The sequence below is a fragment of the Zootoca vivipara genome, chromosome 3 (assembly GCF_965207765.1).
Source record: "Zootoca vivipara chromosome 3, rZooViv2.hap1.1, whole genome shotgun sequence".
NCBI classification, from domain to species: domain Eukaryota; kingdom Metazoa; phylum Chordata; class Lepidosauria; order Squamata; family Lacertidae; genus Zootoca; species Zootoca vivipara.
Genome location: NC_142586.1, coordinates 47,325,502 through 47,352,539, shown reverse-complemented (window position 1 = coordinate 47,352,539; position 27,038 = coordinate 47,325,502). Strand labels below are relative to the sequence as shown.

The window sequence follows — 27,038 nt, the reverse complement described above, 5'->3', positions numbered from 1 at the left end:
GGTTTGCTCAGTGAAACCCACAGGTGACGGTTTAATGAACTGTGGGAGAGTGGCAGGAGAAAGGGAATTCTGCACACCTCCGTGAGATAAGCTTGTAGATTGCTATGGTTACAGAGGTCTAAATCTCCATTCCCTGACAGCAGCATATCCGTTTACAGCAGCCAGAGCCATTTTTCTTCCTGTTTCTGAAAGGCATCTAAAGTATTCATGGCCTATTGGTGAATCTTGCCTTTGAAAAACAGGTTTGCTCATTTAGGGCAGGAAATAAAATGAAAAGGGGGGGAAGAGTGGGAGGAGGAAGGAAAACACTTCATTTTTATAGTGACAAAATAGAAAAGTACTAGATCAAATGCAGCTTTCCTGTTTTGATATTCTCACTTGGCTAAACGAAAATATTCATCCTTCTTTACAGAATGCAAACTGAACAATTGCTTACCTCAACATGTCTGCTTGAAAGGCTTGCCTTAAAATTAAAAAACCCATGCTCCCAGGGCCGTCTTAAGCAAAGCTGGCGCCCTGGTGCGAACCCAGCCTTGCCTTAGGGCCGGCCCTGCATGCTCCAGAGACTTTGGAATTTCATAGTACTATTTAGAATTTCCAAGGACCTCCATAGAATTGAAAAAAAAGTTACACTTGGATGCAGCTCCTTGAATTTTTTTTTAAATATCTTAGGATATTTTATTCCTAAAGTCCAGACTTTCTGACAGATGTTAATGTTGCATATTTTATTTGTTATATTTTGTGCGCTTTTATTGTTGTATTCTTTGCATTTGAATACATTTTTTTTGGATGGCATTTACATTCTTGCAAGCCACCCTGAATGTTGCATGGATGGAATAATTTCTGTGATCGTATGATTAACTACAGCTGACCCATGGTTAGTGAACCTTTGCAAAATTACAGGGTGGTATTCACGAAGTTCTACTCAGAGTAGACTCTTCAGTGAATTAAGCACTTGATGGTCCTTATCTGTAATCCTTCTGTGTCCTTAACCTTGTTAATTACTTTAGGCAGAGAGGTTAGTAAAGGCATAACACAATGTTGACATTTACCTAGAGTTAAGGAAGGGGCCCATACCACTTCCTCTCCCAAGTTAACCTCCCTTGTTGTAGAGCAATTCCTCCTATTTTCTCCATGATGGTATGGAATTATGGTTGAATGACTGCAACCCCACTTAACACAATCTGGGAGACTTTTTGAAGTTCCCAGGTTTCAAAAATTGTTCAGAGTGCCTTTGTGTGGGTGTTAAGGAGGTTTGTGTTAATATTGATCAGATTCAAAAGGGACAAATGGCTACATTAATGTAAAGGAGGTCGGTTGGAAGGTATAGTTCTGGGAGTAGCTTCCTTACCTGCCGAGTGTATTATGCTATGACCAGATTAGCCCATCTTCTCAAGAGCACCATCCTAGGGAATTTCATGGTGGATGAAGCATTCTGGGCTGATCCACTCATATTCAACCAAATCTCTTTTTGGAATAATACAAGCATAAATAGCATTTAGGAGGCTGCTTCACATCATACGTTGTGCTTAGGAAGCAACCACTGTGAACAAAATGTAATACAATGCTATCTTACAAAGCATGCTTGTGTAAATCATATCCTTTTCTTATCAGCAATCCAGTTGCCAGCCAACCACTTGTGTATATTTGTGGGTGAATGCCGTAATTTACATGTTAGACAATTAGTAAATGGCTCCTGTCCTGTGCTTGACAATTGGTTTTTCATTACAAAATGAAATACCTGAAAAGGCCCTCTGAGCTTATCTGTTTCCAGAGTTGAACTGACAACTAGTACAAAATGGGATGCCGTCTTTATGAAAATTGCTAGCTCAATAGGTAGATACGATAATGGGTTCATCATAATTTTTATTCATGAACCAACCCAATAAACTGTCTTGAGTTGGTTCACCTGCAGTTACTACATACAGCAGCAGCCTCCAAACTTTCTGCAATAATCTTTCCCATCAACCATTCCCCCCCCCAAAAAATTGGGAGCCCATTCTTTGACTTTCATGCCAGTCTGGAAGACATAAACTTTGCATGCAGTAATGCAGTGCTAGATGGTTAGAAAGTTCTTGCACAGAATTGAACAGGCAGCATGTGGTTCTCTTTCCTTCCAGGAGTTTGGGTGGTTTAGAACAACAGTTTCAAAGAACGGGGCAACTTGTCTCTGCTGCAATTGCATCCCTGCCATAAAACTAAGTCAGATACGTAGAAGAGACAAAACTGATTCCATAAACCACTAACAGGATTCCTTATCAGGTATCAGGGTTCCTGGACTGGATAGCTGCAGATACTTCGTAAGAAAATTACAGCCTGGTCCTAAGCATTATACAGCGGTGCCTCGCTTAACGAATGCCCTGCTTAACGAAATTTTCGCTTAAGGAAGGTTTTTTCTAGCGGAGGTTGCCTCGCTAGACGAATTCATTTTCGTCTAGCGAATCGCGGTTTCCCATAGGAATGCATTGAAATTCAATTAATGCGTTCCTATGGGCAAAAAAAATTCAAAAAAATTCAATGCATTCCTATGGGATTCGCTAGACAAATTTTTTCATTATAAGGAAAGAGCCGTGGAACGAATTAAATTCATCTAGCGAGGCACCACTGTACAGTACTTTGAAATAAATTTAACAGAAATCAATGGGATGTGCATAAACTTGTGGCACAGAAAGATTGCTTTGTTCCATCTTTATTTGCTGAACTTTGTAATTGGTGTTAACTCTTCTTCAGTAAGTTGAAGTTTTCCTTATTAATGGCTGGGCTTCGTATACATAGTTCTTACACTTATGTGACAGTACTACTCAGGGCGATTAATTTTCAGATGAGAAGCAAACACCATTTTATCACACGGTAATAACTTGTTTTTCCTTGTGTGTGATCAAGATTCCTAGAAGAAACAATTTTTTCAACATGCTAGCATGTTAGTAATTTTATCACATTATATTTGGCCAGAACTGAGCTTGGGCCTAAATCAAATGGCATTTGGAAGCTGATTATAAACCAGGTCTATATTAAAAGCTTCTTCACAATCTTTTTATCCACTGCATAGTTGAACCCATCATGAAAAAAATGCTGACTTCTCCTGGTGAGAGACAGTGTCAAGATGATTCATCATCCCTTGTAGCTCTAACACAGGGAACTGCACTTGCTTTTCAAACCATTTGGCAACTGTGAGAAGCTGTTCCTCGTGGAATGCACGGCCAATAAACTGCAGCCCAATTGGTAAGCCTGTCTCTGAAAGTGCAGAAGGAACATTTACAGCCGGTAGCCCTGAAAGACAAAATAGATCATTATTTACATCATTTGATAGAATCACACACTATTCAATGGTAAAACAGAAAGAATACACAAGGCATTAATTTGGCATTATTGCTTCTCCTAGCTGCAACATGCTAAACATATTTCTTTCTCATCCACCCTCAATGGGGAGAATGCACAGGTATGAGAGGAGAAAGCACATTTTCACTGTCCCATGCTGTAACTAAGGACAAGGCAAACACATCTTCCATTTCCAATAGGCTCTTTTTTCCAAAAGCATCCAAGATAGCCTCAGCCACATGGATTGGGCTTCTTGAGCAGTTATCCAGGCAGCAAGATTAATGGACCTTTTTGCCTCCATTATACCGGTAGGAGTGCAGTAGAATCGTATACAGTCATACCTTGTGTTACAGACGCTTCAGGTTGTGCGTTTTCGGGTTGCGCACCGTGCCGAACCCGGAAGTACCGGAATGGGTTACTTCTGGGTTTTGGCGCTCATGCATGCACAGAAGCACCAAATCACGACCCGCGCGTACGCAGACGTGCTGCGGGTTGTGAACGTGCCTCCCGCACGGATCACGTTTGCAACCCGAGTGTCCACTGTAATTGTACAGTTGGAAGGGACCACAAGGCTCATCTAGTCTGACCACCCTGCAATGCAGGAATCTCAACACCCATGGCATATACCCATCCAACCTCTGCTTAAAAACCTCCAATGAGTAGAACTGCCTCCCCTTTGTTTGCTATTTTTTTTTTATTGGGGCATCCACACAATGCTGTCATTCTGTCATTGTCTTTTCTTTGTAGTCCTTCTGCCTTTTCCCAAACAATATAGTCTGACTTTTTTTCCGGAGCAGCACCATCTCCACATATGTAGGTAGCCTTAGAGCTATTCTTCTTCTTTTTAAGAGAATGGTTTTGCTATATGCAGTGACATACCAGGGCAGGTCAATGCACAATAGTTCAGCACACATTTACTATTGCCTTTAGGACAGGTGTTTTTATTACCCTATTTTAAATAGCTTTCAATTACTGCAGAAACACTTCTCTTGCTATTTTTTTAAAAAGAAAACATTAAAATAGTGAAATGCCACGAAAGCATATTATATTATGCTATAACATTATAATGCTATTTTTTTTAAAATTTAAAAATGATGTGTGTGGGGGGAGAAACCTTTCCTATAATAGTGGTGATCAGTACATGGTTTTCCCCCAATCAATTTTGCATACTGCTGGGAAGCCTTCAGGAATGCTGCACAAAGAAGATGTCTGTCTGGGAATGGCAGATTCAAGAAGCAACAACTAAGATTAGATGAAGTATTTGAACCACTCAGATTTTCTCACCAGCCATGTTGGCAGCCTGAGTAAAAATATCATCCTGGGTGCTGCGGGTTCTGTTATCCTCTTTGATGAACTCCACATATGGTACAGTGTGGCTCATAGTTGTTGGAGTGAGCAAAATATCGACACCAGAATGGAAGACTTTTGCAAAATCAGTGGCAATGAGTCTTCTCACTTTCTGGGCTTTGATGAAATAATTCTCATAGTTCCTAGAGGGGGAAACAAATTTTGTGAGAACTAGCAACAGGACATTGAACCAATTGCAGCATTTGGATGCGTGTGCAAAAATTGCAAATGATATGTTATTCCCCCCCCCCCCCGAGTCTACAGTTAAAGAAAACCAATTAAGTCAAAGCACTGCGACACTGGCCTCAGTTGTTCAGATAAGAGGACTATCTGACTTCAGTGCTTAGGTACTCTTAGAAATGAAGAGTACAGTTGTACTTTGGTTAATGAACGACTTGCAAGTGAAATGTTTTGGCTCCCGAACGCCGCAAACCTGGAAGTGAGTGTTCCATAATTTTAGGAAATAGTGTTTTGCTGTATATTACAGCTATAGCAGTATCAGCAATAATAATATTGTCTTAACTGCATGGAAAAATCTGTCTAGCATGAGTAATTTCACCCTTAACTGAACAACAAATAAAATGCTAGCTTTGTAAATTTGAGCTTTCAAATGTGCTGAACTTACTGTTTTAGCAAGAAGTAGTTTCCTGATAGAATTCTTCCCCTTACAACATCATTAAAGCCTTCCCGGCGTGTGGCTGCATACAAGGTTTCGGTGGACTTGTCAGCGCTGCTGCGGTGCCCTAAAATTAAAAGTCACCAGTGATTTAGAAATGCATCTTAAACCATTCAAAGTCACCTCATGAATGAACAATAGAAATTACTGTGCTGTACAAATATATCCGAAGTTTATTTGCTGCTGTTGCAGACAGCTAAATGTCAGGTGCTGTTTATTCATGGGCCAGGGAGCTAAACGAATCGTGTGGGTTGCAGCAGCAGTAGCAGCAGCCACCACAAGTAGCTATTTGACTTGGGACAAGTTGAATGGTCTTGGTTGAACATTTTTAGCATGAAGAGGGATAACTGGGGGGGCCTTAAATGCTCCCTCACCCCCCCAAAAAACTTCCAAATTTTACATTGTTTGTACCAATTTTCTTGCTGCCCGCTGCCCCTCAGAGCAGCTGCTTTATTGCCAGGTTTTTGTTCACTCCTCCCCGCACCTTTTCTTCCTCACACGTTCCCTGAATATCAGGGATTGTGTTGCAAACACGACAGCATTATGCCACAAAACAGCCAGTTAGATTTGGCACTGTCAAAGATCCTATGAGGGCCAATAAAGCCGATTTGGAGTGAAAGCAAACTTTCCTTTATAAAACTGTCCTCATTCTGGAAGGGTGTGTGCAATGGGTCTGCGCTTGAGCACATGGCAGGAAAGCAAAGGGCATGGAGCTGCTATTGCAGCCACGGCTTGCCCATCGCCTAAGCCAGGAATGTGGACCTTGAGGATTGCTAAATGTTGCTGGACTACAATTCCCATCATCCCTGCTCTGCAGTCATGCTAGCTGGGGCTGATAGGAACTGGAGTTCTACAACTCTGACGGTTCTCCTTTCCTGACCTAGACCATACAGGTGCTTCATTTCCTGCAGCTACACCCTTAGAGCTCCTACTATTGTTAATCTGAGCGAGCAGTTTACTCCCTCTTTGGAACCTCCTTCAAAACTCCTGAAAGCGGAAGCCTCTTTTCAGATTGGTGAATGGGACTGTGAAGTTCTGTTTCAACTCAGCCCTAAGGCAGTCACATTTTCAATCTAGCAAGAATAATAGAGAGTACGTCAAGGGTACTTGTGCCCTGTCAGGGGGTTCCTCTGATAATATCCAAGAATTCATATTGATTTAGAATATATTACCTAAGATTTGGAAAGGACACAATGAAGTGGCTGCAGATTTCAGCAGGCTTATATGTTTCACAATATATTTTGACACAAACGTTTTGAAAAAGGGCCAGGACTTGTTCAGCTTCGTTATTCTTTTCCTGATAAAAATGCTGGGAACAGGCATTTGAGAGTCAATGTGTTGAAGTACAATATTTCAACTGACTTGGCACTTAAAAAGTACACTGGAAAGTACAGGGAGGGTGATACAGAACAGGAACCATTGTCTTTGACCAGGAAGTGCAGAGGTATTTCAATAACATTGTATTCCCTCATCAGTTGACCTTGAGTGCAGAAGAACAATTGAGCTGAACAATGCATGTACTTTGTCCTGCAGAGCACACTCTTCCAAGGACACAGCTGAGACAACGCTTCTGTCATAATAAAAACATGCTCACAGAAGTAATACAGAAAGTTTGGCCACCAGCAGACCTCACTGCAACTAATAAGAGACTTTGGCATAGACATCTGTCTGTAATTAAAAAACACATCAGATATGCTGGTTCATATTGTGGCAGGCTGCACATTTCTCTGACATAATTAATGGATCTGCATTTAATCAACTAGGGACATGCTGTGAGTTGAGACTCACAAGCAAGTGTATGTAAGCAGACAAATGCCTTAAAGATAATTTTTGTTTTAAGTTTCTTGGCTCTGGTTTTTAATGCAGGACAGTCTGCCTTGCAGCTTACTATGGCTGAAACTTGTCGGGGGCAGGTTAGCAGGGCTCAGCCAACTTCCTTTCAGATCATCACTCTTTGAACTGCTTCCCAGTTGCAAATAAATTATCCCTGTGTTTACGCTGGAACAGGGCATTCGGTCCAAAAAAAGGTCGCCTCTGAGAACTGATCTGTTGCTTCCTTCCCTAGCCTTGTTCTGTGGAGACATTGTTTGCCTGCCAAATCTAGAGACTAGTGATTTTCATATACTTTGCCACTCCACAAACCAAGTAATCAGCAAGCCCACAATCAGCTCCAGGGTTTGTGTATCAGTCCTTCTGCTGCAGCACTTGCCTTTCTCCCAGAAGTAGCACACCATTCACACACATCCATAGTAATCAGTCCACTTTTAAATTATTATTTTTTGTTGGTATCTCAAATTTCAGGAGTAGGAGGCATACTAGGGTTGATGCTTGGTTGGGTGGAGCATGTGCTATAGGCAGCTGCCTGACCTTGCTGGGTGTACGAGTCCTAGCCATGAGTCAGCCAACCCCTACCTTCAAAGGTGGAAGTTTCACCACTCTGTTTGGGCAGAATGGACAAAGAGAGGAGAGGAAGGGGTTGGGGAAGGCAGAGGAAAGCATGTGTGATTGTCCTAGGTAATATTTTTGCAGGAAAAAAACCTACTCTTTTGAAAGGTGTGACTTTAACCACAGAAACACACTCCCATTCGAAATGCATTCGGATTGAACTTATTTCTGGTTTAGATTTATTAAATCAATGTGTAGTCATTAGTGGGTTGTGGCAAATGTATAAAGTGGACCGGCATTGCTCAATCATATTGTGGGGAGGACTAGTCCCACCCCCCTCATCTCTCTCTCTCTCACACACAGACAAAACACCTCTCCACCACATTAAGAACTCCCACCTGATTTGCACACTGGATGTTTGTAGTGGCTGCTAGTGTTCCAGTTCTGTGCACCGTGCTACGATTCTACAAATGATGTAGATCATATAGAAAGATGCAGGCCAGCGCTGTGGAGGCTTGCAGCCACAGGAAGCATCAGAGAAAGGTGCAGGAGCAATAATGACTGGAAGAAGCGGACTAGAAACAGATCTGACAGCAGTTCTTGCACAGCTCATAGGCTGCCCATTAAAGAACAGGAATAAATTATAATATTATACCCTAGTTGTTCTCGTTAGTAAGGCCTTTTTTGGCATAAGCTCTAGAGGGCAATGAATTTATCTAATTTACATGACACTTGTTGGAAAGAAGCCTTACCGTACTCCAGGCCATCAAATCGAGCCATGTTCGATGCTACTTCTGCTGCACACAGCACATGGTAGCAGACAATGGAGTAACAGGTGTGCGGGAGTCTGACGTCAATCACTCTGGCGCCAGCTTTCTCAAAGAGGTCGGCTGCCTTGGACCACACGGCCAGAGTTTGACTAGACAATCCTGGTGCATTGTATTCCTAGAGAAGGGAGAAGGTGAAAAGCATAACCCTCAGCACCAGCAACTTTATGTGCATCTTCTCAGTTCTCAGCTGAGCCAGAATTATCAAGTGCTTTGTAGCATGTTAAACTCCCAAGTGAAAAAATTGTCCTTTTCAAAAACAGTATTATTGAATACTTCATTTGGCAGGCAGCTAGGATGGCATGTGTTTGGTTTTAGTTATAGATTCAGTGCCAAACTGCAGCTTGCTTCAGAGGCCAGCCTGTCTTTCTAAGGTAATTGGGAATGGCTGGAATGAGCTGAGTCATAAAGCCCAGGGAACCAAACTGATGAGCTAGGATAGAATGACTGACGGGGAGCTCATTGGCAAAAGGAGAGCCAAGACTTGCCAGGATTTTCCACAAGCCCCAATGCAGATGTAGGACTTTAGGCAAATATAAATAATAGAGGTAGATTTCAAAACAACATGACATATTAAACTAAATGGTGGGCAATGGTTGCAAATAAGGCCCAGTTCAGTGATGACCTGGTTCCAGCAGTTTCCATTAACAGCTATTGTGAAAATGTTCCTGCAAATCAGAACAAAGTTCTTATAGTGTTGTAACCATTTTAAATAACTGTGAAAAACATTACCATCTATAATACTAATAACAGCTGGTATAAAGTGAATAATCTTTGTCATTTCAGCTTTCCCCCTTGATTTAGCTAAGCTCTTTTTCAACAGAAGGAGCTGTAAGTTTTCACTATTTCCTGGCAATGAGTTAACAAGCAGGCTATACCATGGTGATTAAGGCTGCAGTCTTAACCCTTGTTACCTGAGAGGAAGCCTCTTTGAATTTAGCAGAACCTATTTCTGAGCAGATATGGCAAAGATCACATTGTAATTCAACACTTCTTTCTTTCACAGTGTGCATAGTTCTTTCTCTCTTATTTTTAGTGCAGTCTTTTGCAGTAAGTCAGAATGGTCAACTCTGAGTTTTGGTCTGGATGTTATGGTCTGGATGTTCCCTAAAAAACCAACCAAGATCATTGTCCATCTCACTGGAATGTCTCTCACCCATAAGAGCAGCTGCCTTTTAAAAAAATACAGTGGTGCGTCGACTTACAAATTTAATCCATTCCAAAGGCACCTTCGTAAGTTGAAAAATTCGTAAGTCGAAAAATCCCTATCTAAAACTGCCGCAGGTTTTATCTGGATGTCGAGACATTCGTAAGCGCGCGGCCATTACCCCCATTCGTAAGTAAAAAAATTCGGTTGTCAAGTCGTTCGTAAGTCGAGGTACCACTGTATAATCTTTCTGAAGGGGGTGGCATGTCAACTCCTATCATTGCTTTCAGGGGCACTTGCATATCCATTTACAACAAGTGTGACAGGAGCCATGGTTTCTAGCTGTTCCTGGTTGTCTGTGCCTATTTTTCCAACACTTGGCCTGCCCCATGGAATTGGGTGAGTGTTGATTCTGAAGTGAATGTTCCAGTCTTTACACTAGTCCTGGAGGGGCAGCTCAGGGGAGTCCACTTTTGGAATTCACATCCTCCGAATTCCTCCCGCATCCCAAAATGCGAGCACACATGTCAACTTAGAAGAACAACTTGAAAACTTTGGTTGAATAATTAAATGCAATGATTATTTCAAAGTGTATGTGTGACAGGCATTCAGGGAGTACTTCTTGTTCCTGACAGTTCCGAGGAAGCCCAAACAGAGTGGTTCACAACATAAAAATAAAAAATGAGAACACAAAATATACAATGAAAACATTATGCTTCCCCTCCTTTTCTCTTTTTGGTTTCGTTTTTTATTTTTAATTAGATTAGTTTGTTTTTTGTTGTATGTTGAAAAGTTCCAATTAAAAAATTATGCAAAAACAAGGACAAGATCCAAAACAAAGCAGTAACCAACCCCGCTCCCACAAACACATTTAAGTGGAAATAAGAATGTTAACCAGCCAAAGGCCTGGTTAAAGAGAAATGTTTTAATGACCTATGTCAGTCATAGGCAATAGGAATTCACTAACATTTAATTTTGGTGCTTATTTCCCCCCTACAAGTGACTGTTAACATACCAGTTACCTTTGGTATGCCTATGCAAAGATCCTTCACATCTGTCAAATTGGGCAGCTGAAATGGGTGGACAGGGTCCTGCACTGTGGTTGAATCTTTTGGATCATGGCCACTGAGTGCCCCTGAAACAAAGCAGAAAGACTCATGAGCTACAGAAAAGAAAAGAGAATCCTTGAACCAAACTTGCTTTGAGAGAATTCCCTAGGGAGACAGGTGTAATCATTATACCCAACACGGTGGCTGCATCATCCACACATCTGGTGAAGATGCCCGGCACATCCATAGAGTTCACCAGTGGAATAAGACCGTGACGGGAAACCAGGCCATACGTTGGCTTCAAGCCAACCACTCCACAATGAGAGGCTGGGTTTCTGGTGGATCCTCCTGTATCAGATCCCAGGGCCCTATGGTTGAAAATAAAATAAAATAACAGGAGTCAGGAACAAACTCTGCATCACATCCCAATTTGCTCTGCAAGAACATAAGAGCCTGGTTGGATCAGACCAAAGGCCCATCCAATCTACAATCCTGTTCTCACAGGGGCAAAGCAGATGCCTATGGGAATCCGGGAAGCCATTGCATGTCTTCCCCAGGCTGTCTTTTTTTTTTTTTTTTTACAGAAACAAGGCACCATGACCTACCAATCACTTCCAGCACTTTTCCAATGAAGAAATGCACATACAATTAACCACAATACGTAAACTGCTTGGTCTAAGAGCAACACACAGATTACTATTAATGCTATCAGCTGTGAAGTGCCTAGTCTGAAAGGGTTTTATCTGGAATATATGCTTGCCAGGAAGAAATTCAAAGGGTGCAGTTTTCGCATTGTGTTCCTTCATGGAGCTTCAGCAGAATTTCCTCTCTCGTGCAGTTTAAGTACAGAAACCATTTCCAGATCAGGAGTAGATCAAAGTCATCTGAAGGTACATTATATGGCTCATGGGGATTTAGTTCTCAGAAGCACCTCGATGGGAGATCACTTGGGAGCCATATGGTGCTGACTTCCTTGGGAGAAGAGTGAGCTAGATATATATAGCAGTGGTTCCCAACCTTTTTTTGGCCATGCCCCACCAAGCATCTCTAAAATCCTGATGCCACCCCCACCATGACATATAATTCTTATTATTCAAAAAGTGAACTATTCACGTGCAGGAAGCCTAAAAGGCCATTCACTGTTAATAATTCATTCTGTAATTGCCCCCTTAAAAATCAATTGCCCCAAATTGCCTCAAATTGGGAACCATGGATACATAGCAACAAGCCTTAGAAAGGTGTTTTCCTGACTAAAAAGTGTATTGCATAAATTGCTGAATTAAATATTAAAATATTATTCAAATAAACACTCTACATTTTAGAATAAACACACAGTGGAGCTATTCAGCTAAAATTAAGTAATCTGAAAAACTATTCTTTCGCCCTGAGGGATAGCTTAGTCAGTAGAGTATGAGACTCTTAATCTCAGGGTCGTGGGTTTGAGACCCACATTGGGAGAAAGATTCTTGCATTGCAGGGGGTTGGACTAGATGATCCTCATGGTCCCTTCAAAACTCTTCTATGCTTCTGTGAAAATTGGAGAGTTAAAAATGCACTTAGATTTTGGTCATGAAGACAAATAGGCCTTCAAAGCTGGCTTGCATTTTAAACTTTTTCAAAACTAGATTTATTCACAAAGTATTTAAAAAACAGAAACAAAAACAAAGTATTGGTATCAGCACAGCTATGCAATGTAGAATAAATCGAGGATCTGAAGAATGTTAGTCTGAAAATCCCACTCTATCTGAATTATAAGCCCACAGTGGTCAACACAAAGGGACCCAGGTGGCGCTGTGGTTAAACCACTGAGCCTAGGGCTTGCTGATCAGAAGGTCGGCGGTTCGAAGCCCTGTGACGGGGTGAGCTCCCGTTGCTTGGTCCCAGCTCCTGCCAACCTAGCAGTTTGAAAGCACGTCAAAATGCAAGTAGATAAATAGGAACCGCTACAGCGGGAAGGTAAACAGTGTTTCCATGTGCTGCTCTGGTTTGCCAGAAGCGGCTTTGTCATGCTGGCCACATGAGCTGGAAGGTATACGCCGGCTCCCTCGGCCAATAATGCGAGATGAGCGCGCAACCCCAGAGTCGGTCACGACTGGACCTAATGGTCAGGGGTCCCTTTACCTTTACCTAAGGGATGAGATGCTGTCATTGAATTGAAATTCCATCTCTCTTTTGTGTGTGTGCCTGAGTTGCTGGAAAGATCCCACAGCACTTGTCAAAGAGAGGAGGTTCAGAGGATATTGGCAACATCCCCCTTCCTTTATTGCCACAATAAATCATTTCCAAGCAATACAAAATGCCCACAGTGAGAGGATGGAAATTTGTTTAGAATGACATGGCTCAAGTCAAGCTTTTGGACATAAAAAAGGTTTTACACTGTCCTCAGTACTCCTCTACCAAGTCCTGCCTTATCTATATAGAATAGACAATTAAGTGATCTAATCATGTTGCTCCCTTTCCCTAGGGTATGAACAGCACTTAGGGCCTCGTTGGCACTAAGCAAATATTATGAAGTTGCATTATGATGCTTTTAATTAAACTGTTCTAAAAAAGCCTCTTACGTGAAGCATGTGAAAGACGATACGGCAGCAGCACTGCCTCCGGAGCTTCCTCCTGTTATCAACCAGCTGGTGTCTTCATTTTGAGCACTGGGTTTTTGCGCCCACTTTTCTCTGTACTGTCGTGAGTAACTCCAGGGGTTTCTAACCGGTCCAAATGCCCCATCTGTACTTCCAGAGCTAAGATGAGAACATCATGGAGAAAGAATACATTCTGGGTAGTATTCAAGAGAAAGGAGGACATTGGGGTGATCTTGGAGACAAAATAAGACAGACAATGGGCCATTTCCTTAACTAGGTAAAGGTCACATTGTATTATACCAGGCATAGGCAACTTCGGGGGGCCCAGATGTTTTGGGGACTACAACTCCCATCATCCATAGCTAACAGGACCACTGGTCGGAGATGATGGGAGCTGTAGTCCCCAAACATCTGGAGGGCCGAGATTGCCTATGCCTGTATTATGGCTTCACTGGCCTCTCAGCCTAAATTACTAGTCAAGGTTAAGGACACAGAAAATTTAGATTAGGACCATCAAGTGCTTAATTTGCAGGAAAAGTGCTATGGAAATAATGGCTTCTGTGTACAAATAGACACTGCGATGAGTAGCCTACTAAGTTTTACTCAGAGTAGACTCACTGAAATTAATGAACATCATTATTATTTATTGAATTTCTATACCGCTCTATACCTGGGGGTCTCAGGGCGGTTCACAGAATAAAATCAAAATATAAAATCACAAAATACATAATAAAAATAAAAACAACAACCCAATAGCCCCCCCCCCAAGCTAGGTCCATTATTTTAATGGCTCTACTCTGAGTAAAACTTAGTTGAATGCCCCCTGAAGTTTATCAATTCAGCTACAGATTTAACAACTTTTTTGTCTCTCTTTCCAAGTACATATGAAATCCTTTGCTCTGAAACAGAACCAAAAAATAAATCAGTTGACACTCCTAAATTTGATTGGTTCGCACAGTCAAGGGTGAGCAACCTGAAGCTCTCCTATAGACTCTGGAAAGTTTCACCCCATTGGGAAATCTCTGAAAAGTTGGAGAGCTGCTGCCTGTCAGTATAGGCCAGGCATCCCCAAACTTCGGCCCTCCAGATGTTTTGGACTACAATTCCCATCATCGCTGACCACTGGTCCTCTTAGCTAGGGATCATGGGAGTTGTAGGCCAAAACATCTGGAGGGCCGCAGTTTGGGGATGCCTGGTATAGGCCAATCTTCTCCAGTCTGCTGCCCACCAGAGGTTTTGGAACATCATCTCCCATCAGCCTCAGCCAGCATGACCAATGATCAGGAATGATGGGAGCTGTAGTCCAAAAATCTAGAACAGGCACCCCCAAACTTCGGCCCTCCAGATGTTTTGGACTTCAATTCCCATCATCCCTGACCACTGGTCCTGTTAGCTAGGGATCATGGGAGTTGTAGGCCAAAACATCTGGAGGGCCGCAGTTTGGGGATGCCTGATCTAGAAGGTGCCTGTTAAGGGAAGACTGATGTGAAAATATTGAGTTAGATGAACCAATGGTCCGACCTGGTATAAGGCAATTTTCCATGTTCCTATGTATTTGCAGTGTGTAAGCATTTTCATCCCTGCAACATATGACCCAATTTGTATGGTTGCAAAGATAGGCTTGAAACCATGTGGCCAATGTCTGCTAAAATCTCAGAAGCAGGAGGAAAACTGAGCAGCCAGAGCTTTAGCACCACATGATGTTCCCAGCCCAGCATCAAGAGATGCAGTCTTGATCTGTAGTTAAATGAAGTGAAGCAACACATCAGGCATCCAACAGCATAAAAATATTTAACTTGGCTTACCCCATGGCAAATTCATCTAGGTTTGTTTTTCCAAGAAGCACAGCTCCTTGATCCAGCAATTTTTGAACTACAGTTGCATTGTAAGGGGGGATATAACCTGAAAAACAAAAGGACTGGATTGGCTGAATTGTTTTATATTAGTGAGGTTTTGTGTTTTGTTTAGTTTTTTAATGAGTATGCCATGTATATTACCATTAGTCCCTGTTTACATGGATTCCTACTGAGAATATGACTACCACATGTATTTCATTGTTTTGTATTATGGGGTGCAATTTTAACTTGTTTCAGGACACTACCTCAATAAGATTATATGTTTACTTTCATAGCTGCCTGAGAGAAGATTCTCTTCTCAAAACTGCAGTGTGTCTTTGCAACCTTGACATCTCTCCTCTCTTTATTACTTGTTCCACAAATACTGAGTTCAGCTGCCCAACTAATAATACAGCAGGATTCTAGTACCCCTTTCAAAGTCTATACAATGATGTGCTCTAATAGTAGAAGAGTATAGGGTTTCATACATATTGGCAATAATCCAGTAAGATGATCAGCAGGTACTAAGACATATACCAGCATTTTTCTGCCCATTTTCAATTCATCATACGGTACCTCTTTACTAAACTGCAAACTGTTATTGAGACTAGCCCAAGTTTCAAAGTGAAGACGGAAGGTTCTAAAAATATTCAGGTGAATCAATGAAATCAATTGAACTAGTCAGTGCCTGTGGACTTGAAGATTAGAGTCTTTGTTTTGGTGTCTGTTCAACACTGGTATCTGAAGAGGTTTATAGACTAGGGGCAGTGGCGGCTGCTGCCTGGAGGACTCCCAAGGACAGGGGAGAGGAGCCTGAGGGAACACCCCATAAGGGAGGGTGTTTGAAAAGGGGGAAGAGGCTCCTAGCTCTGCAGGCAAAGAGTGACATAACTGGGCTTCTGAGCCCCACAGGGGTGCCGCAGAAAGAATGTCATTGGTCAAGGGAGCTGTGGACTCAAAAAGGTTGAAAACCTCTGATCCAATGTATCTACTCATCAACATAGTGATCTACAAAAGAACCAATCCATTTAAGACAGAACCACAGTATTCCTATCTATATCCTTAACAGATTGAGAAGCAGAGCTCAAAGGTGTTGGGCTTATCTTAAAAGCACTACTTTACCTTTTAGCATCTTGGATGCACATGTTGTTTCGATTCCAGTTGTGCTGAAGTTGTCTTTCACTGCAAAAGGAATTCCATCCAAATCCCCCAGTATCTGACCTATATTACGGATGACAGTATGAAGATTATTTCAATCAGTGCATAAAGCATCATGCACACAGCCTTTTTTAAACCTTGAGGTTGTTCTAAATAATTTTTGACATGTTGTCTGAACTGCTAGACCTGCTGTGCCAGCAGATTTGTAAAAGGTGTGGAAAAAACCACACAGTTGTCTCTCAAAATCTCCTAAACCTTTTGTTCTTGCTACCCCTTTCCCCCCGGCACAACTGTGGATAGTGCTAGGTCAGTAGTGCTGCAGCTATGGTGTAGCACTTAGGAATGTGAGCAGCATGCCCACAGAGCACAGAAGCAGCAGTGGGGCTGTCCTCACATGCCAATGCATCAGGGCCAATACCAGAGCAAAATAACATGCATTATGGGTCTTCTTTTCAGTAAGGTGATCTGCTGCTATGGTCAACAGAGTGTAGGATTGAGTGCATCAATTCTCACTTTTTGGTTTACCATTAGAAATTTCCCTCAGTTCTAATTTGCTCTACAACATTTTCAGCAACCCTCCCGTCACAACGAGAAAGACATTTTGTAAATGAGGTATGTTATGAGCTACTTTCTTTAACCATAGTGGCTAGACTTTTTTCTTTTTTAACAATGGAGGATGCAGAAATCCAAATGCTGTACTAGGATTCAGATTCATAGGACCTACCAACATCATTTTTTCTGCTTGGGGCACTTTTAATGAAATGCCTGCTATTGTTTTGCCTACAAGTCTAAGTAGGTCTGTGGCCTGAGTAGTGCTTTAATGGGCATTCCAAGGAGAGGTAGCGGGTGGGATTGAGCTGGCCCAAGAGCTGCTAGATCTAAACCTGGTCTGAAACAGTGCAAGCAGGGCCGGCCCAAGCCATTTTGGCACCTGAGCACCTCTGTCTCCACCCAGGAAGAAGGGGTAAGTGGAAATATACATCAGGATCTGCTTCGCCTGTGGATCCAGCCACCCGAGGTGGTCACCTCACTTTGCCTCGTGGGTGGCGCAGCCCTGAGTGCTTGTTCATATTAAACCATAGTTTATTTTAACTATAGTTTAATGTAATGTGCAAATAAGGCCTATCTAATATCACAGAAATACAGTGAAGTTAGCTGTACTCTTCTTCTTCTTTTAACAATATGAGTAAACAAATATTATGGGCAGAAAGTGTTAGGACACAGCCAGCATACTTTAAAGAAGAACAATTGTTCAGCAGAAATTACCTTGCCTGTATCTCTTCTCCGATGCCTCAGCCTGTTTTAATGCTGTGTCTTCGGCTACAGTGATATAAGCATTAAGAAATCTGGTAGCTTTTATTAAGGAGAGGCATTTCTGACACAGCTCTGTTGGACTCACTTGGCCTTCCTTTAGTGCTACCGATATCTGAAACATCAAAATTTTCTATTTTTAGCAGAATTTCAATAGTAAGCTTTAAAGAACTACGTCTACTTGGTTTTCAAAGCAACTTCTCTACTTTGTCTGTACTTACACTACCTTTGACTGAACAAGCAACATCACGAGAATATTATGTGAAATATAACTATTAAAATGTGCAATTGTATAAAATGGCCTCAAGATGTGAACTCAAGATGTGAATATTGGAGTTAGTTAAAAGACAGTACTATTCTCTGTAATGCTTTGTAATCACTTCATATTTTACATTATAGCCACCCCAGCAGTTAGTCTACTTTATTTTTTATTTTTGCCATCACCAAAATTGGTCCCAGATCTTGGGGGCCCAAAAGAATTGCTTGCAAGGGGCAAATCAGATGCCTGAACAAAGGGTTAGTCACCCTGCCCAATAGTAGGCCTACATCTACCACAGCGCCCCCAGTTATGCCCATGGAAAGATCTACCACTAGTTGTGTTTCCTCTGGCAGTGATTCCAAATGCTTTCTGTTCCTTTGCAAGTCCCCAGGTTTAGGCCCATTACCTATACCACCCTGGAGGTGTCATGCATAATCTCCTCAATTAGGGTTCTTCCACATTGCCAGTAGTTTCGGGTGGGATTCAATTACAGACAGGCAATTACAGGCAGGTTTTTTTATTACAGTTGATTACAAGGTCTTGCATGGCAACCCACATAGCAGCCAAACAGGCTAGCATATGGGGTATATCTTCTTGTTACTAGATACCTCTATATTTGCCAAGGATGGTGCACTATTAATACACTGGTGGTTAGTTTACTAATTAAAAAAAAAATCATAAAGAAATTATGTATACTGTACTTGAACAGTGCAATCCTGTACATGTTTACTGAGAAGTGCTCCACTGTGCGTCCTTATTTCTTTTAAGCATGCATCAGATTGCACTGGTTGTAAATAGGTAACCAATGTGTGCTGTTATTGTTTTGACATGCTTGGAATTTTAAAAAAATATAATTGTATTTTAAAAATACAATTATGAACATGTATGTTTACCAGCAGCTAGAAATAAAATTAAAGAAAGGGAAAATATGTTTAATAGACTGTACAGTCAGTAAATAAAAGTTCTTTATTGTCAAATTAAGATTTTTGAAAGCCTGAAATGCAAATGATTGAGTTTTGTTGGGCAGAAAATTCATGCTCTCTCTGTTGAGATTCCCCAGGGAAATTTTTGCTAGAGTGCCCTTGCCCCATTGCTGCTGTAGGACTGGAGGTGGTAGAATGTAGGATTCACTTATGGAAAGCTGGAGAAAACAGCTCTCTTTTAGCAGGCATTATTAACTGTTTCAGGGCCGGAAATATCTGTCACTTGTATTTCCACCTGCGAACTGACCTTGGTATGTAAACAAAATCACATTTATGATTGCCTTGCTTTTAATCACGTTTTGCTGATGTTTCAGGTACGCAGCAGCAGAAATCCGACAGGTGAAGCTTTCCATAGCATAAAAATGCAATAAACGAAAGAGCTTCGTGGGTTGACTATCTCTTTCCTGCAGCTGTTAACAGGAACTGAATTGCTGTCGGAAAGCAAGCAATGCCCACCCGCTAAGAGGGAACTCTGCCTGCCTAAAGAGAGAACCCAGGAGGAAGATGAAGCCTAGGAAAGAGAAGGGCGAATAGCTTGCTCCGTCCACGGCAGCGGTGGGGGGAAACAGCCAATCCCAGCGTCGCCTCACCTCTCGGAGCGAAGCTCGCAGCATTTTCTCTACCGATCAGGAATAAAAATAATCTAGTGACCTCGCGAAACTTCACCGTATTAGTAGTCCCTGTTACCGGTAGTTTGCGAATGAGTTCATGGGCGCTGCCATCTTGAAGAATGCGTTCTAACATCGGGGCCTCTGATTGGCTCAGACTCTTCGGGGTTGAAATGATGTTGTGTTCTTATTGGTTGGAGGGCGCGGTCAGGCCGCGGGAAGCTGTGTCAATTAGGTGACCGGGAACACCGGGGCGCCCGCCTGAAGGAGACGCTGGGCAGGCAGGGCAGCCTTGTTTTGCTCACACGGCCAGGTCTGCCTGGAGGAAAGGCGAGAGAGGCGGGTGGGAGGGAGAGAAGTTCTGGAAGTTAGGACATTAAGGACTGCTTATATCTAGGGGGAAGGGGTCGCCAGCCTCAGGGCTTGATAGTCTCACTAGGGGCTGGCGCATAATTGATATTTGAAACGAAAAAACCCTGCTTTGTTTTACTTCCTGTATACCTCAGGTACTTGTGAAACCCAGTGAGGAATGAAGGTGTAACAGGAAAAGTGAGGTTTTTCCGCTCTTTCTGTCTCTCCCTGACTTTTCTTTTTGGGAAGAGAAAAGAAACATAAGAATTGTCTCTTTTTTTAAAAAAAGAAGAAAAGAAAATACAAAGTTTATAAATGTGCATTACAGATCAGAATTGACTGGCCTGCTTTGTAAGAAAGTGTGTGTTCGTGGCATATCCGTTAAAGACCACAGCATTAAAACCATATATATTCCTTTTGCTTTTGCAATCATGTTGCTAAAAGTACACACGTTTAGTAGGAAAGTGTTTAGTAGCTTGTTGCACTGCCCTGGTCTGGGTGTTACCTGTCTTGGGATGGGAAAAAGTTTAATCCAGCAGCTTCCGTGTAGAAACTTCCACGTCTCCTGCCAAAGATGTACAGCAATGCCATCCTGGGTGATTGACCGTTACGGGAAGAATGATGTGCTGCGATTCACAAATAACATGATGTTCCCTTTAATCAACTTCCCTAATGAAGTGATTATTAAAGTCCATGCTGCAAGCTTAAATCCCATAGATGTTAACATGCGAAGTAAGTGCCTATATACATTGTATGTCAGTTAATACCATTAATATTTACCTACTCTGCAGGTTGATAGTAAGGATTAATGATTGGGTTTAAACTGTAAACTGATTTGAACTCATGAAATGAGCTGTTTGAATGTTATTTATAATTATATTTTCATACCTTGGTGTTTGGTGAGTGATGTTAAATATTATACAGTCTTTGTAAAGTCTGCATTAGTTGTGTGAAATACTGCATTTCGTATTCAATGCTCTTAATACCCTTTTTAGCCTTATGTAGTTTGTTTTCATTGGCCCTATTCTGGTTGGGTGTGACTGTCTTGTAGAAAAAAAGAGGCCAAAAAACAAAATAAAAACCACCCAAATAAATCTAATTAAAATGGCACCATAAAGATTAACACATATATTGAGACATGATTTCTTTTAGGCCTACAAACGTTTCTACCATATGCAGAATTAATAGTGCCTAAATCCACTTAAATCAGTGGGCTTAGATGTGTCTTACTCTGGGCTGTATCCGCCTAAGCTTTACTCAGAGCAGACCCATTGAAATTACAGGGCATAGATTAGTCCTGCTCATTAATGTCAATGGGTCTTCTGTGAGTTTGACTACCATTGGATACAATGCTCTGTATTGAATCATGTTTCAGTTTGTTACTCGGCTGCAACAAAAATGAAGACCGACATAGCAATCCAACACTTCTCTCCCCTGTATGCTGGGCTGGAGGGAGAGGGTTGGTTTGGTTAAGGAGTCCCTGTATCAAGCTCACCTGGCCGAACTGGCCTCCCAGCAGGAAGGCAGGAGGGCCATTAGTGAGTAGCCAGCAGGAAGGCTGCAAAATGGAGTGTTCAAACGCTACCTTTCTTCCAAGGAGTTTAAGGTGGTGTACGCTGTTCTCCCCCTCTCCGCCTTTTCCTCACAACAACCCTGTGACCTAGGTTAGGCCGAGAGATAGCAACTGGCCCAATGTCATCCATTGAGCTTCCTGACCAAGTGGGAATTTGAACTCTGGTCTCCCAAGTCCTAGTCCAACACTGCTGTTTAAGCAGAGCAGGGCTGTTTAAGCAGAGAGCCAGTGTGGTGTAGTGGTTAAGAGCGGTAGACTCGTAATCTGGGGAACCGGGTTCGTGTCTCCGCTCCTCCACATGCAGCTGCTGGGTGACCTTGGGCTAGTCACACTTCTCTGAAGTCTCTCAGCCCCACTCACCTCACAGAATGTTTGTTGTGGGGGAGGAAGGGAAAGGAGAATGTTAGCCACTTTGAGACTCCTTCGGATAGTGATAAAGCGGGATATCAAATCCAAACTACTACTCCTCCTCTTCTTCTTCTTCTTCTTCTTCTACTACTACTACTACTTTGAGCATAGGAAATTAAACTGCGTGTAAACCAGTGACAACTGTTCTCTGTTTGCTTGGCAGGTGGTTATGGAGCAGCTGCTATAAAGATGAAGCGGGATCCGTTGCACATCACAAGCACAGGCAGTGAATTCCCTCTCACACTTGGTCGGGATGTTTCTGGAGTTGTGATGGAGTGTGGACTAGATGTGAAATATTTCAAACCCGGAGATGAGGTAAGGATGAGCAAGGAAGGAATGGGAGTTACTCTAAGTGGATTTATAAATCCTCAGTCTCAGTAGAAACAGATTACCTCTGTGCATTTTCTGCTTCAGCTGTGCACTGCCAAACCAGAATTTACAAATGGTGCATCTTTCTTTGACTCCTTGTTTTGCTGCTTCCGCAGTTCTAAGGGTTATGAGAGCCAGTACAAAAAGGAGGTGTTAGGAGTTCCAGTAAGGGAAAAGTTGGATAACCCTGTACATAAGCTGCATAATAATGATGATGATGATAATAATAATAATAATTTATTATTTATACCCCGCGCATCTGGCTGGGTTTCCCCAGCCACTCTGGGTGGCTTCCAACACAATATTAAAATACAAGGAACAGTTTCTTCTCTAGAGCGATTTTGCCCTTAAATGAAAAGTCTGGACTTTGAAGCCATCTTATTTTACTTGTTATTTTGTATTATATTTACTGTTTTTAATTAGGTTTTGTAATTTTGGATTATGCGGAATGCTTTATCTGAGTGGATGTAGCAACCGAGTAATTTCGTTGTTCCCGCAAGGGGACAATGACAATAAAGATATCTTATCAATAATCTGTTAAAGGTAAAGGTAAAGGGACCCCTGACCATTAGGTCCAGTCGTGACCGACTCTGGGGTTGCGGCGCTCATCTCGCATTATTGGCCGAGGGAGCCGGTGTACAGCTTCCAGGTCATGTGGCCAGCATGACAAAGCCGCTTCTGGCGAACCAGAGCAGCACACGGAAACACCATTTACCTTCCCGCTGTAGCGGTACCTATTTATCTACTTGCACTTTGACGTGCTTTCAAACTGCTAGGTTGGTAAACATTAAAAGCTTCCCTAAACAGGGCTGCCTTCAGGTGTCTTCTAAAAGTCTGGTAGTTGTTTTTCTCTTTGACATCTGGTGAGAGGGCATTCCACAGCGCCACTACTGAGAAGGCCCTCTGCCTGGTTCCCTGTAACTTGGCTTCTCTCAGCGAGGGAACCGCCAGAAGGCCCTCGGCACTGGACCTCAGTGTCCAGGCAGAACGATAGGGGTGGAGACGCTCCTTCAGGTATACAGAGGTGCAAACTCGAGCAATACCGCAGAGGCCAGTAACTTGTAACTGCTGCCTCCTGCGTTAGCAGCACTAAAGTGACCTCTCTGGGACGCAAGCCTGGGCAATGTGTATGGAGGTCCTGGGCTGCCCAGACGACAAGACCCCCCCCCCTCTAAGCCTCACCAATGTAGTCCAAAGGAAAGCAGAGTAATGTTTGGCACCAGCTTGGCTGCAGGAGTTGCTGGAAAGAGGCCACCCAACTGTGTTAGGGATTTCACTCCGGATTTGTGTATGGTTTCGTCTTTAGCCTTTTATTCTCCCAACATGTCCTGCAAGGTAGTATGCCTCTGAATACATGTTGCTTGGGATTACAGGTGTGATTGTATTCTGGCCTTCTTTCAGGCTTCCCATAGGCATCTGGTTGGCCACTGTGAGAACAGGAAGCTGGACTAGATGGGCAATTATCCTGATCCAGCAGGCTCTTATTATGTTCTTAGTTTGATACATAATATTATTAAGGATTAGAAATTCTGCTAAACCATGAAAAGCTTTGGACTATGTTTGAGTTTTGGACTTCTTTTTTTTCCAGGTATGGGCAGCAGTTCCTCCCTGGAAACAAGGCACTTTGTCAGAGTTTGTTCTGGCAAGTGGAAACGAGGTAATGCAGCAAAGTATTTAATTTGAAATGAAATGTTTCAGTGCAGCTTCTAAAATGGGTGGGGTTGTTTTTGCATTTTGTCTTAGAATATTTTTTTCCTGTTAAAGGAAGAGTAAGAAATTTCCACTGTGATCTGTCTCTTCCCTAAATTTAACACTGAACGGGAGGGAAGGTGACAGGGAGGAAGGCAGATGAGTGATGGCTACAATTGCACAGTGCTTTATTTTCCCTGCTTGCAAAACAAAGCATTGAACCATAATCTCAACCCTTTGCCGATGGGTGGGAGGACAGTGAGCTTGAACTTGCAGCTGCTGTATGGCAGCAATGAGTTTTCAGGGTCAGATTTCTAAATATATAGTGCAGTGTGTTGCTGCAATGTGAAGACAGAAAGGACCCATTGTGTGTGGGTAATGCTTACTTGCTACAGTCAACCAGGTGACCTCTTATTCAAAAGGCTGGAGCTACCCTGTCTGAATAGTATTTCGGTCTCTATGAATTTTGATTATCCATATGCAGAAGCAACACTTCAGATATGGCATGTTTCTTACATGTGTACACATCTGTAGGGCGGAAAGGATCCATGGTACTGTGTTTGAAAAATGTGTGATTGCCTGTTTTTCCCAGTATTTCAGCTACCGTACCAGCCATGTGGCAAAATAGACACATGTATACAGTTCTGTTTTGTTTGTTTTTTAAATTATACAAGTATTTCCCTTTCTTACATTTTTATATGTTTATGTAGGGGCAAATGATTCGTTTGGAGCAACCCAAAGCTGTCGCTCAGCATCTGAAATTTGTATTGCATTAATAATAATAATAATAATAATAATAATAATAATAATAATAATAATAATCTGGACTGCAGAACCTTGGCAATCCTTTCTTTTTTACAATGTTAAATAGCAAAATATTTCCGGTTCTTGGATACATACCCTGTTTCTCATATTTTAAGACATACCCATAAAATAAGCCATAGCAGGATTTTTAAGCATTCAAGGAATATAAGCCATACCCCGAAAATAAGACATAGTGATAGGCGCAGCAGCAATGCCGGCCGCGGGAGGAGGAGGAGGAAAAAAATAAGACATCCCTTGAAAATAAGCCATAGTGTGTTTTTTTGAGGAAAAAATAAATATAAGACATGTCTTATAATATGAGAAACACGGTATCTGTTTTCCTCCCTTTCTGCAGATCTCTAGAAAGCCCAGACGTCTCAGCCACACTCAAGCAGCTTCCTTGCCTTATGCTGGTCTAACAGCATGGTCTGCCATTCGCCACGGTGGGGGGCTAAATCAGGATAATTGCAGCAATAAGAGGTAAGTTGCCAGTTGTTCTGTAAGCAGGAGTTTCATGTAGAGCAAAGGTGGGAAGCCAGTGGCTCTTCAAATGCTGTTGGACTCCCAGCTCCAACAGCCCCAGCCCTCAGGACCAATGGGCAGGGCTTATGGGTTTGTCCAACAACAGTGTGAGGGCCACAGTCACTTAATGAGTGAGGTAGGTTTCTACATTATATAAACTTCTGCGAGCAGTTCCTTGATAATCGTGCATGTTGAAGTGTGTTGGACTTAACATGTTGTGTGTGGTTTGGGTGAAGGAGCTCTTGGGCTGGGGTTTTGCCCAGAGGGAGAAGAGGCAAGGAGCCAGTAGGCACTTTGGGGGAAGGTCTGGGGTTAGTAACATCACTAGTGAATCTAGAGGAGAGTGAGAGCAGAACTGGTGTAGATCTTATGATGAGAAGAGAACACACCTGAAAGTAAGGTGTCTTCAGGTGGTCTCAGAAGTTAAGGGGTTCTAAAGAGCCTTGGGACCAAGAGGGAAGGGGAAAATCCCATTATGTCATACACAAGAAAATGTCATAGTTAAATGAAAAATTTCTCCTTTGACTTTAGTATGATTTTTTAAAAAAACTAGCTTAGGAGCTATTGTCTATCACCCTCCAGTTTACCTTTCTTTTCCTTTGGCTTTACCCTATATAGACAGAACTATTTAGAAATAAATTTTCACAACAAAGACCATCAATTTAACACCTTTGAATTGTTGGGGTATAGAAATGCCTCATTACCTGGAATTCTTTTTGCTTCACAGAGTATTGATCTTTGGTGCAGCAGGTGGAGTAGGTACCTTTGCTATACAGGTAAATATGTTACAACTAACTACCTTGGCTGATATTTTGGGAAAGCTTAGACTCAAATCCTCTGCAGTGAGTGACTAAGAACATCATCCCTCACCCCCACCCCTCATAATCTTGGAATGGTGAGGTAACAGTACTGATTAGTTGAGTGCTTTTTGCCTATCTAGAATGTGTTTTTGAACTGTGACAGTGCTTCTTGCTTGCATAGATGAAGGATAGAGATGGATTTGTGAGTAAATTAGCATTTGTTGCTGCACCCAGTTTTGCTGCTGGTCCATCACTTGCATGTGTAAAAAAGTTACAGATGTTTCTTTATTAAGAAAGAAAGAAGAATCAAATGTTAAAGGTACCAAGAAAAAAAATCTCCCAGGACCTATTTGCAGGCTCAATGTACTCTTGTTGGATACTATGCCTAAAAGACCCATCCACTTCTCTCAAAATGGGAAAAAAAATATTGTCATGTTTAATTTCCCAGGAGTGAATGGAAGGGGAAACAAACCCTTGCTCTGTCTCAGCTGGACTTGGCAAGGCTGACAGTTTCATGAAGCACCAAATTGGGATCTGAACTTAATTTTGTGACTGGCGCACACCTAAGATAAAACAAATCAGACCTAGTTAAAAGGCTGGAGAAAGTGGAAATGCCAAGATGACACCGGGGTACAGTTAGAGTGCTTCCACTAAGAAGGCTACCTGCCATCTCTTGGATGGTTGAGGAAGCCAGATAAGGACCTTTGATGAAAATTTTATCACAGGCACATATGGAGACAGGAAGCCCTGTTCCCAAACCACCAAGGTTTTGAATTCAGCTTGAAATCTGTTGTATATATTGGTACTTTCTAGTTCCTAAAGATCTCTTGAAAGTCCAGTGGTAGATTTTGCCCTTTGCTGATCTACTCCGTGTTGTCTTGGAAGGGCCCCATTTCACTCTTTGGAAATCACAGAAAAGCAATCTTTTATGCAATATTGAATTACTTGTGATTAAAATATCAAATAGAATCTCCTTCTAGAGCTGACATTTTAAAAAATGTGATTTAAAAGTATCCAGGTATAAAATATGAGCACCACCT

General features: G+C 42.1%; 2 protein-coding genes across 8 annotated transcripts in view; one reads left to right on the top strand and one right to left on the bottom strand.

The window, feature by feature from the left end:
• The window catches only part of RTN4IP1 (reticulon 4 interacting protein 1), a 69,031-nt gene that overhangs the window by 31,592 nt on the left and 10,401 nt on the right, over window positions 1-27,038 (top strand). For 3 of the 5 annotated variants that reach the window (XM_088667217.1, XM_088667218.1, XM_060272615.2), the window contains exons 2-5: window positions 21,978-22,129; window positions 23,772-23,840; window positions 25,032-25,156; window positions 25,926-25,974. In XM_088667217.1, coding sequence (XP_088523343.1) covers window positions 22,004-22,129; window positions 23,772-23,840; window positions 25,032-25,156; window positions 25,926-25,974 — 369 coding nt within the window. In that variant the 5' untranslated portion in view covers window positions 21,978-22,003. Of the gene's footprint in view, window positions 1-19,696; window positions 20,566-21,977; window positions 22,130-23,771; window positions 23,841-25,031; window positions 25,157-25,925; window positions 25,975-27,038 lie in introns of those variants that run through there. The other 2 variants (XM_060272616.2, XM_035109304.3) reach the window with 2 other exon arrangements.
• On the bottom strand, window positions 1,849-19,633 carry QRSL1 (glutaminyl-tRNA amidotransferase subunit QRSL1). Of its 3 annotated transcripts, none has more exons than XM_088667214.1 (11): window positions 19,562-19,633; window positions 17,588-17,747; window positions 16,286-16,384; window positions 15,134-15,230; window positions 13,311-13,487; window positions 10,942-11,117; window positions 10,723-10,835; window positions 8,479-8,671; window positions 5,291-5,408; window positions 4,603-4,808; window positions 1,849-3,270 (listed from the first exon to the last, which is right to left on the bottom strand). In XM_088667214.1, the coding sequence occupies exons 1-11, from the start codon at window positions 19,616-19,618 to the stop codon at window positions 3,059-3,061; spliced, it is 1,608 nt and encodes a 535-aa protein (XP_088523340.1). In that variant the 5' UTR covers window positions 19,619-19,633; the 3' UTR covers window positions 1,849-3,058. The 3 variants fall into 3 exon arrangements, with proteins under 3 accessions (XP_088523340.1, XP_034965190.3, XP_088523341.1); XM_035109299.3 differs by having other exon boundaries at window positions 19,465-19,606; XM_088667215.1 differs by lacking the exon at window positions 17,588-17,747 and having other exon boundaries at window positions 19,465-19,618.

What these genes read in the sequence shown, in the direction of transcription:
- QRSL1 (XM_088667214.1), bottom strand. Translation starts at nt 19,618, where the DNA reads ATGTTAGAACGCATTCTTCAAGATGGCAGCGCCCATGAACTCATTCGC. An exon ending in CTAGATGAATTTGCCATGGG is followed by an intron (nt 13,488 to 15,133) that starts GTAAGCCAAGTT and finishes TTCTCATCTTAG; the next exon opens with CTCTGGAAGTACAGATGGGG. An exon ending in AACTACTTCTTGCTAAAACA is followed by an intron (nt 4,809 to 5,290) that starts GTAAGTTCAGCA and finishes TTCCCCCTCTAG; the next exon opens with GAACTATGAGAATTATTTCA.